Source organism: Accipiter gentilis, chromosome 24 (genome assembly GCF_929443795.1).
Source record: "Accipiter gentilis chromosome 24, bAccGen1.1, whole genome shotgun sequence".
NCBI lineage: Eukaryota > Metazoa > Chordata > Aves > Accipitriformes > Accipitridae > Astur > Astur gentilis.
Genome location: NC_064903.1, coordinates 9,034,286 through 9,050,654, shown reverse-complemented (window position 1 = coordinate 9,050,654; position 16,369 = coordinate 9,034,286). Strand labels below are relative to the sequence as shown.

Here is a 16,369-nt window from a genome sequence, read left to right as displayed (position 1 = left end):
CGGCTTTAATTTCTTGTTTGTTTTGCAATTCTCACTCATTGAAAACAAAACTGAATTAAATTGGAAGGAACTTTAGTGTTACACCCATCCTGATTTACCACAAATTTCAGTGAAGTAGATAGGGATTTTACTGCTGACCTTTTGCAGAAGGGCTGGTGAGAGAAAAGAGAAGGAAGAAGTTAGCTTTTCCCTCTGCCTAGTTGAATGTTTTCCCTGCTTGAGTTTTGGCTAAACTTTTGTATAGTTTGCTTGTGATTTTTAGAAGACACGCACAAAAGCAGTGCATGAAAGAAAGAGGTTGGGAGTACAGATTGTATTTGCCTCTCGAACACGGTGTGAAATTCTGAGGAAACTGGGACTGCCAGCTAAAGGTCATGGGCATTTTTAACTTCTGCTGCTGGCTTCATGCTACTGCGTAGATGTTTGTCAGGGGTCTTGCTGGCCTTGGTGGTATTACGTAGTCAGATTATCACAGAAACAAGTTCCCCTTTTACCCATGTGGTTTTTAAGCTTGTACATTACAGTACGATTCTTTCCATCAGCTGGTTTTGATGTGTATTTTCTCGGCCAGCCTAATTTTGTTGTGTTAAATGCAGTATGGACATTGTTAGTATATGGATATACAGTTTAAGGTGCTTTACTCAGGAAAGCCCTAGGTAATAAGTTCATGTTTATCCTAATTCTGGAAAGCACAAATAAACCTCACTATTTTTACCCAAGAATTACACAGATGGTTAAAAAAAGAGGCATGTGCCAATGGATCTGGCTAAATGAAGGGCCAAGCTTTTCGATGCTCTTTTCACTCTTTCCCAGGTGAGATGAGATCTCACACTGCAGCCTTTTCAGCTGGCCTGGTCTCTTGAAAACCAGGGACCACAGATACCTATAGGCGCAGATCCTCCGTCCTTGTCAGCCACACCTACACAGCCAGGATTGCTCAGCGATGGCTGAGCATCCATCACTGCTGCCATTAACTTAGTAGAGGAAAGTTATTCTTTGAGAGAGATGACCCTGGTATTTAAATTACTGGTTGTATTGGAGTCTTGATTTTGGCTCATACTGGGAAGATTCTTAGTACTGGACCATTGCAGATGTGAAATAAAGCCTATTTTAAAATGTTCTGCATGCTTGCACAACTGTAACCCGTAGACAACACTTAGATGTCCAGAAAAACCTGTATGCCCTTAATTTCAGGGATGCCCATCCTTGTGGGACACGTCTCTGTCCCGTGTCTCCCCTCCGCCGTCGGTGAGAAACCCCCGCCTGCCCGTGCTGCAGCGGGTGATGGGGACCGTGGGCTCCGCACCAGTGGCCCGAGCGGCTCAAGAGACCAGAGCCTCTCTGAGGGCATGACAGCAGAAATGTTGCTGTTTGATCCGTTCCATTTCCCCCGAGTCTCTGTGTTTACTCAAATCTTTTTTTTACACGAACATTATCTGGGAGGGACACATCTCTTCTGGTCTTAAATAGTTAAAAAAAAGCCCAACCACCAAGAGAATCCCTAAAGCAAAGTGGACATTCAGTTGTGCTGAGTCATATTTTGTTATTATGGCTGATTATCCAGCCAGCCATGCAAATAAACTGCAAGGGGGAAAAAAGGATGTGTGTGAATATCTTATCTACGACAGAATGAGGCCTTGGGTCTTTGTACACAATAAGTGTAACAATAATGACCTAGTATGAAAGTGTTCTAGTGACTGACATATTTGCAGTCTAAAAAAGATAACAAAGTAATGAGAAAGAGAGAGAGATGTCTGTGGGTGTTTATGTCCTCTTTTCTTCTTTCTGAAGGAAAGTTTTGCTTTCTTATTATATTTCTAGTGCATATCAGCGGTACCGTGCAGAATGATGAATATGATTACAGTTAATTGTTTAAATATTCTTTTATTCCTGAAGCTTTCAAAACAAATAAGCATCTTTTGAGGAGCTAGTTGAGAATTGATGTGGGCAAGATAGTGCAAAAGAGAATAATGGATGTGAAGTTAAAAGTGCCTCAGAGAAGAAAAAGAGAAGGGGGGGAGGCATGTTTTAAAGAAGGAAAGCAAGCCAGTTATATTATTAACAATACCAGTAACATAAGTGGCAGCAATTCTTCTTGAAAAAAATATGTAAGCTTCAATAGTTCAAATCCATCCTTGGTGTAACAGCAGTGGAATTATACTTGGATCACCGTCTCCGGTGCATAAGTCTTCTAGGGTTACTTAATGCAAATACTACCAATGAGCATGACTTTGTCCAGAATGCATTTGCTGACTATATTTATCATCTGTCTTCTTCACAGTAAACAAGAGGAGACATCTGTGGAGAAGGTCTGGTAGCCACAGAAAATATTTTGCATCATAGTGTCTAACTGGTGCCATTATGAGCTATTCTCAGCTCAAAGAGCTGGTTTTTAGGGCAGCCGAAACACAAATGTATATTTGGTGTTTGGGACCCTTTACAGACATATTACATATTTGTAATGCAGGAAGTAAAACACTGGGTGGAAAAGTGCCACTTCAAGACAACTGTGAGTGATTTTGGAAATTCTGAGTAATGAGATGAGTTTTCTCACAATAACGCTCAAGTCTAGCCCTTAATCATACACTTGAAACGAGTGGGCTCAGACCTCATGAAAGGTGTTTACTTATTCAGCTTTAAGGCACAGGCCAAGAAATAACTTGATCGGATTAGCCGAGTTTGAATAGGAACAGCAGCAAATAGAATCAAATGAGTGTGAACGATGCTGCTGTGCTCTCTATTAGAAAAATATCTGCCAGCTGCCGTTGTGGAGTATAATCCTGCAAGATGCTGACACCTCCACTTTCCATTGCCCGAGGGAGCTGGACCAGGGCACTTCAGGCGTGCGGCTCCCATTACTCACCTTAGTCAAACAATGGTTTTTCTCTGAAATCCTTCTTTACCTTGTTATAGAAAGGCTGATTCTTTTCTACCTCCTCTTTCTTGAAAGGCTCTTGATGCTTACAGGGACTGGGTGCGTTGCTGGTTATTCTCAGCTGCAAGATTACAGAGATGGCAGCGGTAAGGTCAGTGGGGCATGAACACGGCTCAGCTGGAGAGCAGATGTGAGCAGATCATTTAAGGAAAGCAGCTGAAATTCTCGGAGCCAAATGAGGATAAGACAAATTTTGAAATGTAAGGGCTTTGTTTAAATTCCTTTTGACTTATGTGCACATTATACCTGGAATGCTCCAGAATTAAACACACCAAGAGGGTAAGGAAGTTTCTTATGCTTGAACTTGGACGCGTGAAGCCAAAGATGTAAAATGAGGTCACTTAGCTCAGCTGCAATGAATCCTTTGATATTCATTTAATGGATAAGTAGATAAAACTCTAAGTAAGCTTGCATGGGAGACTTTGAATTTTAACTGCTAAAGCTCTTTATAATTTTCTCACAGGTCTTTTACATAGCCTGAACATTAGGAAGTATTTCTTTACCGAGCAGGTGGTCAAACACTGGGACTGGCTTCTTAGAGAGGTGGTTGATGCCCCAAGCCTGTCAGTGTTTGAGGCATTTGGACAATGCCCTTAATGACATGCTTTAACTTTTGGTCAGCCCTGAAGTGGTTAGGCAGTTGGACTAGATGATGATTGTAGGTCCCTTCCAACTGAAATATTCTATTCTATTCTATTCTACTCTATTCTATTCGGCAGTTTAACTGTTCACAGAGCTAGTGCTGTTCCACTTCTGCTGCGATACCACTGCAGGTCTCCACAACCCATTTTCTCATTTCTTCTGTCTCTGAACCAGAGGTGAGATGTGGTCTGGCTCTGGGAAATTCATCATTCTTGCAGTCTTTGGGTTTGAGATTTGAAGAAGTTGAACTCTGGATCAGGAGCTGAATTCTCCTCTGGTATAGGGAGGCTTTCAGTCTGGTTCAGACCTATCTCTAATCCTTTTGTCATACTATTTCCTCTTTTTGAATAGCTTCCTTATGTATTGAGTTCCAGAAATTCCAGGCTGGTGATACACATGGGAAACAGATTGCAACAAAGAGCAGATTGAATTACTCAGGTCTAGGATTACTGAGGCAGAACATTTTTTCTTCATGTTGTTTGAAAAGGGAGAAGAATCTTCCTTTTTTTTATTTATAGGAAGAAGTTTGAGATCAAGTGACTCTGAGCTGCCCTTTCATTGGTCAGTCAGTGATCACTTGAGGAAAAAATAACGAACTGGTTTCTCCCCCACACACACTTCATTTGAAAATCGGTTCTTACCAGTGCTGCTTATTTAAGGGAGGTCTAAGACTATAGTCTCAGATGCTTCAGGAAGCTAATTTTAGGAGGGAAGACTTGACTGAATGCCAATAGACAGAGCTAATCATCAGGACATCTGGATTCACTTCTTAACTCTGCTGTGTGACCTGGGGTCAATGATTTAGGTCGAGCTTTTCCAAAATGTGCATTATTTGTAGGTGCTTATGCTGGGTTTCAGCATTACTGAAAATTAGGCTGTAACTGCATTTACCGTTTCAAATTCAGCTTCCCAAAGCTGGGGCACTCACAAAAAGAGTGCCCCTGTTTCCCCACTTGTACAACAAGGATGGGTAACTCTGTTTATGGAGTGCGCCGAGGCTTCCTGATGCAAAACCATTAGAGGAGAGAAAGGATGGGAGCGAGTTGCTTGCAAAGCAACAGAAAAGTAGACATTGTTCAGCAGAAATCAAAGGATGCCAAACGAGAACCTGACTTCCAAGACCTCCCACTTTACCAGCCAAAGGGCTCCCCAGACCGTGCGGAGGACCCAGCAGATCTGAGGAAGCACAGCAACGACAGAGGCAAGGCTGTCCGTCCATCTGCAGGCTGTCCGTCCATCTGCAGGCTGTCCGTCCAGCATCCAGCCCATCCAGCTGCCCTTCCCACCTGTTGCCCAAAGCAGCAGCGGAGCAGCCGAGTTGCCCTTTCTTGGAGGGGGGATCCAGGGACGTAGGATCTGCTGGTCCGGCAACCTGTGAGCCGATGGACTTTGAAGCCAAGTCGTACACAGTGTTTTTTCTCACCGGAGCAGAGCGCTTGGGAAGTGTGGTCCTGGAACCACCTGGGACCCACTCCTGACCCAGTTGAAGGCCCCTGCTTTTACTGTGCAAGGCAAGCAGCCCTCGGTCCTCACGTTTGGTTTTGCATTATGAGTTCAACCTCCAGCACAAGCAAACACAAAGCACAAGTGCTCGTCTCCTCATCTGTACCATCCTCAAGCATCTCCTCATCTGTAGCGTCCTCTAGCACCTGAAATGCATTTTATATAAAAGGCTGACAAAGGCAAAGAAGAAACAAAGCAAAAAATGTATTGTTTGAGGAGAAAAAGAGAACAGCTAAGGACATGAATGCTACCGTTGCCTCTTTCAATGAACTGGTAGTTGCTGGGGGTGTTCTCTTGCTGAGAAAAGTAGAGGTGAAGGCATTGAGTTTAATTAGATAGCTCATTTTCTTTGTCATCTAATGATTACATTTATTCTGTTCACAGGGAGAGCATAAGGCATAAAAGTAGGTAGTTTAATGAGACATAGACTTTGTGTAGCTGTCTGCTGGGGATGAGTTTCACCCATAGTAAAGAGAAGAGGATTGCAAGAGGGATTTCAGAGTAACACATCCAAAAAGACAGCTTTGACATGTTTGTCCTCGTATCCACATAGTTGCCAAAACAAAATCCGAAGCTGAAAAAGGACCCAATGACCTCACTTAATGCCATAAATCCAGTTGATGCAAGCTATGTCCTCTTGGTAGGAGTAACGCACAGCACCTCCCAGGGAGAAGCTCCAGCCGGTGATCCCTAAAAACGGAGAACAAGGTGTCAGGGTGCCCAGCACCCACTTCACAGGCAGTTCTGCGGTAGGTGCAGAAGCTAACGCTGTCGAGTTAGCAGAGGGTGTTGGTTTCTTTTGAAAATGTTCCTAGCTGTTTTGCTCTGGTAGCGTTGAAACTATTTTGAACGAAACCCTGAAATTACCCAGAATTTCAGCAGTGGCTTTATGATCAGATGTTGTCCGTATTGTTTAAGCTGCAGAATCAATAGCTTTGGGCCACTTTTAGCTTGTCTGGCCACTCTTTTCATTGCTGAAATTTATTGGGTTAACCTTCCCACCCGCATACCCCATCCTTTGGGATTTGCCAGAGAGGTGAATATGACAGAAAGTGGCCAGAGGCATGCGAGAGGGAGCTCTGCTCACCTTCCCTTCGCGTGCACCCGGCAGGAACGGTTACTTAACTTCCAACCTCAGGAGGTGAGTGGTGCAGGAGTCATCCTGAATGTCACCACTGCTTTCCTTGCTAGAAATTGGTCTCGGTATTTTTTTGCAAATTGCTCTGAAGTAAAATGTGTGTTTTATGTATGTGTGTCTATGCACTCACCCCCACACACGTGCATTTGCACCATCGGGATCAGACATAAGCAGAGGCAGAGCTTTAAGAGCATTCGTATTTGCTGGAAATTTTGGAGAACGTTCTGTTCAAAAGTCTTCCGACTGTTAGATTGCAATATTGCTGCCTTCTCTTTAGCTCTATGTGCCTTTCCTGGAAATTGTCCCAGGAAAACACACGTCTCAATTTCTGCTGAAGGACTAACTGTGGACAGCTGCCTTTGCTCCTATCCGACATGAGGGAGAAGTATGTTACTACTTGAGGATTATTTGGCTCTATGTCTGTCTGAGTCAGGTGTGTTAAAGAATTGTTTATAGGTTAGATATCATCATTTCATACTACAACACACATTTACCTTTCCTGTAGTAACTGAACGGCTACAAGTGAACACAGGTATTAATCCAAGACTGCAGAAGAAGTATTATTTGCATATGCATTTTTATCGTACCCTGCTTGTGCCAGTAGAAGTACAGTTTTGTACTACCTAGGGTTGTGAATCAGCAGTTCTGCCTTTTGCCATGTTTTGAGAATTTTAAGGGACTATTAGACAAATTGATAGCATTAATTAAATGCATACCCTTCTTGTTACAGAAACCCTGGAGACATTTTAAATAATATTCTACAATGTTGTAGATGTTATTGAAGATGTTGTACAATGTTACTGAACCCTGCAAGGTTCAGTAATTTGCTGGAACAGAACAAACTTGGCTAGCTATTTTCTCCAGTATCTGACAAAAATCCTAGAGAACAAAATGTTCCAGTAATCATCTCTTCTTTTCAAGTGTCAGTTAGTTTTTAAACCTTTTCCCCCTTTCTTTTGTCAGAAAACAGTGTATCCTGGTTAAAAAAAAAAAAAAGAACAAAACCAAACCCCAACACACCACCATTGTTCCTCCCTGTATCTTTCATTTCATTTCTGTGCTGAATCACAGTGTTCTGATATAGCCTTTTTATGGTGTAATTGTTTTGTATAATCCATTTTCTTTGGGCACCTCTTAGTTTCTGTCTGAAGCTGTTACTGCTATAATGAATGTAGTCATAAATCTGTCACAGGTAACAAGCTAAATTTAGAGCTCAATAAACCAGGGGAGAGTATGCTGTAGATAAGTGAGCACATCGAGATGCAATAGTTACAATAGTGGCACAAAAAGTCCGCTTCTGATAGATTAACAAAAGAGGGCGCAGAATATTTGGTTCTCGCACCGATTCACCACCGTTACCCATGTTCCAGTAAACAAAGACACTCTGTGAAAGTGTAGGTACGGTCACAGCATGTCACCCTGCCTGGACACCCCCAAATCGTGAAGAGGTGTGTTGGGTGCCGCAGCTGAGTGTGCTGTGCCAGACCATTTCCCTCCACGGTCCTCAGCCACGGTGGAGATGTAGGGTGGTGTTTCTGTAAGGGATGGAGCTCCACAGCTCCACCACTGGACTGAAGGGGATTCCGGGTGCTCCGAAGAGGCAAAGGGTCCGAAACTGGAATTAGGAGCTGTTGGGCAGGACAGGACCCAGGACGTGGACCAAGGTGGCATGGGAGCCAAATGTGTTGAAGACACCCATCTGATCCCCACCAGCATGATCCCTAAGGCAGCGTGTCCCTAAACAGAATTTGGCAGTCACGCATGCCTCGGGCTTGGGCAAGCCGAGAGTTCCCACAGTTAAATGGCTGATTGGATTGTCAATACTGGGATCATTATAACATTTTTTTTTCTCTTTTGAGAAGAGGAAAGTGGAGAACACGGAGAAGAAAAAGCAATGGAAAGATGAAGGCAGATGACACCAAGATCCACGTTCAGTTCTCTGAATTGCAAACCAATGGATGTTAAGTAATAAGTGAAAGAAGAGCAGGAAAGAATGAGGAACAGAAGGCAAGGCATGGCAAGGAAAGGAGAGGGTAAAATGCATGCAGAAAAAAACTAAGCAAGCAGGTCAAATAATACAGAGATGCAACTCCTTTGCCTCTAAAACATCTGTTTTAGTCTTTGCATTTCCACGTCATGCTTTCACGCTGAGCTGTGACGCGGCAGCTCCTATGGGGTACTCCGGCAGAGGGTAATGCCGCGGCCGTACGGAGCAGCTCCTGCTGCTATTGCCCCCATTTTTTTTCCATTGCTGTCGCGCTGGGACAAAACCTGTCCAGAAACATTTGTCCCAAAGTTTGTCATCGAGTCTGCTCAGTATAGGACAAAGACCTTTGCGGCAGAGGGCTGTGGGAGCCGCTGCCGTGGTTTTCCTCCGTGCCCTGGGCGACGGGCGAGCGTGCGGGCGGCACGGCTTCGGTGCTGGGGTGCGCGAACGGAGGGGGTGGTCGCTTCTGCCCTCAACAGCCGCGAAGATTCACTGGCGCTGTTTGGTTTTTCAAATGTCATTTGCATTAGCATCTTGTAATTGAATCAGTAGCACTTTGCTGAAAAGGTTAAATTCTGCCTTTTAAAAATTAAATCAGCTGTTTAGCTGTCAACCGCAGTCATGCCCTCCTGTTGCCTCAAGAAGAATGAAACATTGGCATATTGACATATAAATCGTATTGCTGGAGAATGCATTAACTCTCTTATTTATGACTGCATTGTGCCACAAAGTGCTGCATCTCATAATTGAGGGCTCTCTGCTGAATTCGTTGCGTGTAAAATCTGTGGAAATTATTAGCACAGCACATTTCCGTAATTAAAATATTTCCTGCAGTATAGGTTTGAAGACTCCCTAACTGCCACCGTACATTACTGAAATGCAAAATTTTATGAAAATTCAAATACGAGCACAACAAAGTTTTTATGCATAGGGAATATTTTTAATTAGACCAGTCAATGTAGTTGGGAAAAGCAATCAAATTAGCTGGGTTCAGGGACCCTTTTTAGGTGACCGAAGAAAGCTGTAGTTGTTGCTGATCACAAAGAAATGTGCAGCATCACACTTATGGAGTGATCTTTGCCTTGCCGCCAGTGACATAACCATATAATTAAAATTAAAGCTATAATGAAGCATTCATAGGAACTGTTGGTTTCAGGAGATAATTCTTACTAATGTGATGTTCCATTAAGAGTTTTCCTAAGGTCATGTTAATATTTTGATGATTTGCAGCAAGCCAATAAATAAACATTGTCTTTAGGTAAAAAGTTTGCAGTTTTAGATAGCTCCTGAAATCAGACAGTTCTGCAAAACAAAGAATTTTTTAAAAATTCCCTCTCCCATTCTCTCTTCAGTAAAAAATGTGCCAGAATATTGCAGATAGCATGGGACAGTGCTTTAACTATTAGCTGTGTGTCTGAGAAGTCCATTTGTATTGTTAAGGCTGTCATACGACATTACCCTTTCTGTAACCCTGGAAACAACTTCAAATATGGTGATATTTGAAAAGTCTAAAATATTACTTGCCCTTAAAATGCTATGAATGTTTTTGGAGGCTCCCTGTACAAGGGAAGAAAAATTTTTTTTTGCGTTACAGAGGGCATTAAGCGATGATAGATGTGCATTTCTTTGTGAGAAAGCTGATCCTCACCTGTTGTAGGTGGGGTGAAAAACAATGCTAGCAGCACTGACAAGCGTCCTCTCTCTTTACCTGCCCATAGAGTTCAGGAATCCTTCTCTCCAAGTGTTGCAGGAGAGGATTTTCAGGAGGCAATAAATAAATTTTGATCCCTCTGGTTAATACCGATAAGGTCAAAGAGATTCCATCTGGAGCTATTTAAAATACTCTTAACATGCAGACATACTGCTGTCAGTAGTGCTAAGTGCCTTATCTTGCTGAGGAGTGTATACAAGCCTTATGAAACTATTCTTAAGTATTCTGGTTACTATATTTAGCTCTGGCTCATAACAAGACAAAAAGCACTTAGCTAAATGTAGTCCTGAAGTGCTTAATCCGGTTAAGAATATTTTGTCCTTAGGTGTCTTCTACTAAGACTTTTTGTAGCTCACCGTCCTGCTGCATCATGCAAAAAGCTTCTCTGTGTTTGGGCCTGTGAATTCTTTTATGGCTGTTTATTCTGTTAGAGCCTTGAAGTCTGGTGTTGACTGAGGACATCTCTCACGTTCATCGGGGGTGTCCCGTTGGAACAGACCTGGGAAGCCTCATTCCCCTGCCCCTTGCAGCTCACATCAGCCGTACCGCAGCGGGATGTGATTGCTGCTGCTGGAGACCGGAGAATCCGGGCTTCGTTTCCCAGTTTAGACTCGGTGAGCATTAACTGGACTGTTGTCTCTCTCAGTGACCAAGCCGCTTCCCTCAACTTACTGCTATTCAAGCTGCCTGGGAGGGCAACCACACGTACAAGGCAGAAAACCTGTCAGGCTTCCCGGGTCTTTTCAGTTGTTAGACAACCTATGGGCAAGGCAGTGTGAAGGATTCTGCATAAAGCTTTGCATCCAAAGCTCGGGAAGAATCCTTTTGTTTGGCTGAATTTTTGCATACTTAAGCCCATATAGAAAAAAATCATTTCCTGAAAAATTGTGACAGATCCGTTTGTGTATTCACAAGCATTTTTTTATAATTTAACCCATTGCTTTAAAAAGAATTTTCTTTATACCTACCTACGTATCTCTGAAATTATTACAAGTTAGCGCAACTTCTGTATGGATCGTTCTTCTAGACAAGAAACAACTGTATGATTTTGATAAAACAGCACTGACCAATGAGCAGCAGTGACTAAGGTAAGCACCTTGGTTCCCTGGTAGCTCAATAGGGTAACAAATAAAATCACACACTCCTTTTGAACTAGAATAAAAGTTTGTAACTTGACCAGCGTATGACGACTGTGAGAACAGAAGCATAGCAGATCCACCGTGTTTAAACTTGCTACGCAGGTGTTGTTTTCAGTTGCAGCGTCACTGAGGATTTCAGGAGTTGCGTGAGATTTTCCCTGGAAGTTCATGTCTCAAACTGAAAATGATCACTTCATCCCAATGGCATTTTTTACTTATTCACTTACCACTGAAACACATTAGGTATTTTATAAGTTACTCTTGTACTTCTGTTGTGTCAGGAGGTTCAAGCCTCTTGCAAGTAACTTCCATATTACTGTTTAGAATGACTGGATCACGCTTTATCTGAGCTTTATTTTTTGAGCAAATGGACTGACATAATTTAGTTTAGCTGCAATGAGCAGGAATTTGGCCCATTGTCCCACGTTACTCATGTGAACCTCCCCTACAAAGCACTCTCACCGTATCACCGGTTGGGATCTGTGTTGCTCGTGGTATTTAGCAGCGGCCCCACGTCAGCCGCTACCCCGTCCCCGCTGCCCTTTCCAGTGTGCATGCCTGACATGTGTCTCTTGCCGTGGTTCTTCAGCCACCTTCTATGTGTTTCCTTCCCTTTGAGGTGTTTTCACTAGTTGGAGAAACGAAGAAGCTCATGCTAGTCCTTTAGATGACCGAAAATGTGGGGCTATGTTTGCTCACTCACCATGGTCACAGAAATGTAATCCCTGGTAGTGGCAGCAAGTTTTTTGCAGTGTCTTGAGCTGAAGTTGGAACTAATGGTAACAGGAGAAACAGCCATGAACCTGGGCTCAAAGTAGGGAGGTCACTTCAAGAGCATTAAAAGCTTGTTAAATTTGGAGGCCCAACACTTGGCTGTTGTTGAAGATATTACTGTCAGTCATGGACAGTCTGGCGGCATCCATGTCCTTCCTGAGAATGAGGTTCATCTGAAGCCAAACAAGTTTCAACAGCGATGGTTTCGGAGAGATGAGCACTGCGGTGTTGGTACAGTCAGGAGTTCAGGCTGTTCATTAGTAACCATTTAAATCGCAAACAAAAAGGAGTCTGTGTCCCATCAGTAGCAATTCTTAATGGGGGGCTTTAAATCCATCCACAGGTGGGTGGTTGTGGCTTGCACTGACTTTAGCTGATCGTGTTCATCTCGAAGGAGGTTTTTGGTTGCAAGATTGGATAGATGAAGTATGGATCATACTCGCTGGTTCTCATAGCACGCATGCCAGGTAGACTGTCATACTTTGGAAGGACTCCAATCGATCCTTAGTGGCCCTAAGCTAGAAGGGCCGTTCCTCCATGCTGCTGGGCCACATGGCTTTTTGGACATGAGATGACAAGCTGGCCTTCCCAGGCTTCTCCTGAGGCAGCAGGTGGTGCACCGGTCCAGCTCCCATTCCTGGAGGCTTTGCTGAGCTTTCACCAGTTACACTTGAGCATGTTTCCAATTTACAGTGGTAAACTTTTTCAGCTTGAAGTGATTGCTGCTCTCTAGGCTAAGTTTTGCTTGCAACTATGTTTTAACTGGATTTGCTTTTCCTTCCAGGATTAATTTTTCTTTGTCTGTATTTACATGGTGATAAGAAGTGCTAATCCCGCTCCGTCAGTCTGGACTGATGAATCTGAGGAATAGAACAGGTAATTTCTAATTTGGCTTGTAGCTTTCAGTGACTCGGGTAGTGAGAGCCACTCCCTCCCTATGGAGTGCATTCATATTTTGGGACAAAAGAAATCAGACAGTTTCTTCTGCCCAGGTCGTCTGCAGGGAGAAGGATCATTGTCCTGGAACAGGAAAGGAAGGGTAAATTTTTTGTAGCTTTTACTGTGAGCAGCATCTTTGACTTCCTATCAGTTGTGGGTGGTTTTATTTCGTGTTACTTTTATAGCCACCAAGTTGTTTGAGCTTGGAGTAGTCTCAAAGCAGGGAAAAACATTTGGATGTACCCATTGAAAAATGCCCCTTGGGTGCTGGGCAGGGTGGGAGGGTTTTGCCAGTGAAAGTGCTTGCTAGAGAAGGAGGCAGATTGCTGCTGATGCCGGGGACGGGTCCAATCTCCTCTTTGGAGGTATCCGAGAGGGGTACACCCCAGCAGAGCTGACCCCGGTGACGTGGCCTGGAGCGATGGCAGCAGGCTGGCTGGCATCTGCCTGGCTCCCTGTCCCTTGGGCTTAGCCCATCTGAGTCACAGAAGGCACATCACCAGTGAAGAAGTTACCCTTGTGTGAATTTTCCATCGTTTCACAGGGCTTGAGGCTGCCGTGTCGTTACTGAGAGTTGTTCCCAACTGTTGTCCTTACCTGCGCTGCAGGAACAGTTAAGATAAAGTAAAGACAGCAGCCCACCATGACTGTTCTGGTGCAGGAACTCACAGAACCCAGGGAACCCAGGTCACGTTCCCTTCTTTTCACTGGTTAGTGCCAGGTGAGGAATTTTTAACCCGAAGTCTTGGGTATGAATCCCAGTGGTAGGATGCAGCTCAGATGCTGTGGTGGAAGCCCGCAAGCGCAAGCGGCAGTCCTTGGCTGCGGGATGCTTTGGATAAACCTGTCTATCATGTCATCTCTTAGATGTCCTGATAGTACCCTGCTGTTGCCTAATACTAATCCTTTGGGGGATTAGCACAGTTTCCTTCTTGCTCCTATGCCCTTCCACTGGGAAAGAAATCTCAGATGCTTTTCAAGCATTGCAATGCTTGAAATCAACCAGCAGCCTGTTTGATTTCCCAAAACAGGACGAGGCGCAGTGCTGCCTGGTGCGGGCATCAGAGTCAAATAGGCTCTCACGTTTGCAGGGGAGATGCTGACTCACGTGCAGATTTGCAGAGGAGATGCTGATTCCTCTGCAGAGTTCAGTGCTTCGGCAGGGTCCCCATCCTGTGGCAGAGGGGAGCGTGAAGGCCGGCTGAGGGGCTGCTGGCTCTTAGCTTTGCCTCTGAAGTCACGCTTATTGTACCTGTGTGATTGGGTGTATAGCAACATCTTCGCTTCTCAAGCCTCAGTAGCTGACAGAACAAGCAAGAAGCTGTATAACAGGAGCAGGGTTTGGGAAAGGGAAGATTGAAACATCCAGGAGGTCGTGAAGTACAAACCAGTAAGCTCCACATTCCGTCATCCTCAACAAAATCAGGGAATATGTCTCAGTAAATATTTCTGTCTTTTCCTTCCAGAGCCCTGTGTTGTGTAAACGAACTGATGGATGAAGATGAGAAGGACAGGGCAAAGAGGTATGAAGGGAAGCACAGAGCACTGAGAGTGGAAGCTCTCTCGGGGGAACACTGTAAATGCTGTGTTGTCCGATGCTTGCAAAAGTACTTGGGACCACTGATGTCGGAGGCAAAACCCCCATGCCGTTTACAGGCTGTGTATAGCAGACCACAAACAGCATAATCTTCAAGCTTCTCATAGTGTGTTTCACCACCCGTACAATGGGTTAATCAGCTGAGTCGTCCTAAATTATGCTGCCCTCAGAATCTTGTGTTATCCCATGGCTATTTATTATCTTGATGCAGGACTCCTGACCTGTGATTTTATTGGCATCATGCAGTGCTGCTCACCTGGGGTAGAGTTCCCCATGAAACGTAGAAAGCAGTCCTGTTTTAGCACAGGTTTGAGTTAGTCTCACTTCAGAGAAGCATTTGGCTCAGTTCTAATTAGTCATCGTACACGAGTGCCAAAACAGAAATGGCTGTGAACATAAATGCTGGATCTGAGAACCTCCAAATGCCAGCCTGAATCTGAATGGAAATGCTTTCTGCATACCACACTCGGTCTAGATCACAGGAAGCATGTATCATCACGAATACGCTTGTAAAGAAAATTAATTACTACTGGAAGAGGTTGTATGAAAATAGGGTTATCATCTCAGATATGAGCATTGGAAAGAACATTTTGGAAGAAACTGAATGGATTTCCTTTCTCCTTTATTGTTTTTAATGGAGGGGAAAACCCTAATAAAACATTCTTAAATTGTATTAATGCAAGCTGGAAGCTTGTCTGTGGTTTCCTCAGCCAGACTCTTAACATTCCCAGTTTCATATATCATGGCAGCAGATTTTGAAAACCAGATACGAGAGCGTGTGTTTGACTTCATTCTGCAGTTGAGATATCTTTTCACAGTATTGTCTGTCTGTAAGCTACTTTTGGAAGTGCAAGTCAGGGAATTAAGAATCCTTTGCATTTGGACCTTTATGTGTGTGTACTAACTGCAAAACAAAAGTTCATAAAAATGAGGTGGACAAAACGTAAGCGCGTAGATGCCAGGACTTCTCTTACGGGAGAAATTTTGCCCATAACGCCTTCACCTCATTATCACCACTTTTAAAACAGTGGGAACTGCCCCTGAAATGCATGTAAGGATACAGTCTTGCTCAAATGAATGTAAATCATGTTTCTTACCTCCAGGTGTTCCTTGCTGATAGTGACTTCAGTCCTGCTGCAAGGCTCTAAGCACCAGCAAGGCACGCACTTACACCCAAGCCTAATTTTAAACAAATGAGCAGTCCCAGCAGAGTTTAGATTGTTGTATTGAAAGTGTTTTGCTGAGGCAGGGCCATTTACCTCTCCCCAAGTCGAGCTGTAGGTCCTTCATTTTACTTAGCGGCATTGATGTTTCTGTCACCCAGGGCATCACGGAACAAATCTGAAAAGAAGAGGAGAGACCAGTTCAATGTCCTCATTAAAGAGCTTTGCACAATGCTGCAGGGCCACGGCCACCCTCTCAAGATGGACAAGTCCACAATACTGCAGAGGACCATCGACTTCTTACAGAAACAGAAAGGTACTCGAGGGGGCTGGCGTGCTCCCATTGAAGGCTCTGGCTCTGCATCTGCCCAGCAGCCAGTTTCCCCACTCAGAAGATGAAAATCCCCACTCAGAAGATGAAAACTGGTTTTTCCAAGCACCTAAGACCTCCAGAGAGGACGTGATCCTAAGCGAGGGGCAGAGTAAGGCATAGCAGTTGGCCCTAGGAAATGGGCTAGGTTTGAATACAGTGCTGATCAGTTAAACATATACTTGAAAAGGATGCAGTGCTGTGTGGTTTTTTAATGTAGTGACATCGCTCCATTTCCCTCGCTGGCCTCCGCATCCCCAGACAGGTTGTGTACGCTCTCAAACAGAGCACGAGGGAGGAGGAGCTGAGGAAAGGGGAAAGGGGGGTCTCTGCCCCGTCCCCAGGTCTCCCAGGGTAGGACATGGCTGTCTGCAGACTGTCCTGCTGCCTGGGCTTTCCCGTGAGCCTTCCTGAAATGGCTCCAGACTCGCAGACACGCTCTGCTCATGGTGATGCTCAGCTACTCTGAAA

The 16,369-nt window shown here is 44.2% G+C and overlaps 1 protein-coding gene across 6 annotated transcripts in view; it reads left to right on the top strand.

Moving 5' to 3' along the window:
* PASD1 (PAS domain containing repressor 1) overlaps positions 1 to 16,369 on the top strand; it is a 110,003-nt gene that overhangs the window by 64,908 nt on the left and 28,726 nt on the right. For 5 of the 6 annotated variants that reach the window (XM_049827342.1, XM_049827338.1, XM_049827339.1 and 2 more), the window contains exons 2-4: positions 12,614 to 12,705; positions 14,235 to 14,291; positions 15,690 to 15,844. In XM_049827342.1, coding sequence (XP_049683299.1) covers positions 14,260 to 14,291; positions 15,690 to 15,844 — 187 coding nt within the window. In that variant the 5' untranslated portion in view covers positions 12,614 to 12,705; positions 14,235 to 14,259. Of the gene's footprint in view, positions 1 to 10,972; positions 11,005 to 12,613; positions 12,706 to 14,234; positions 14,292 to 15,689; positions 15,845 to 16,369 lie in introns of those variants that run through there. The other variant, XM_049827341.1, reaches the window with a different exon arrangement.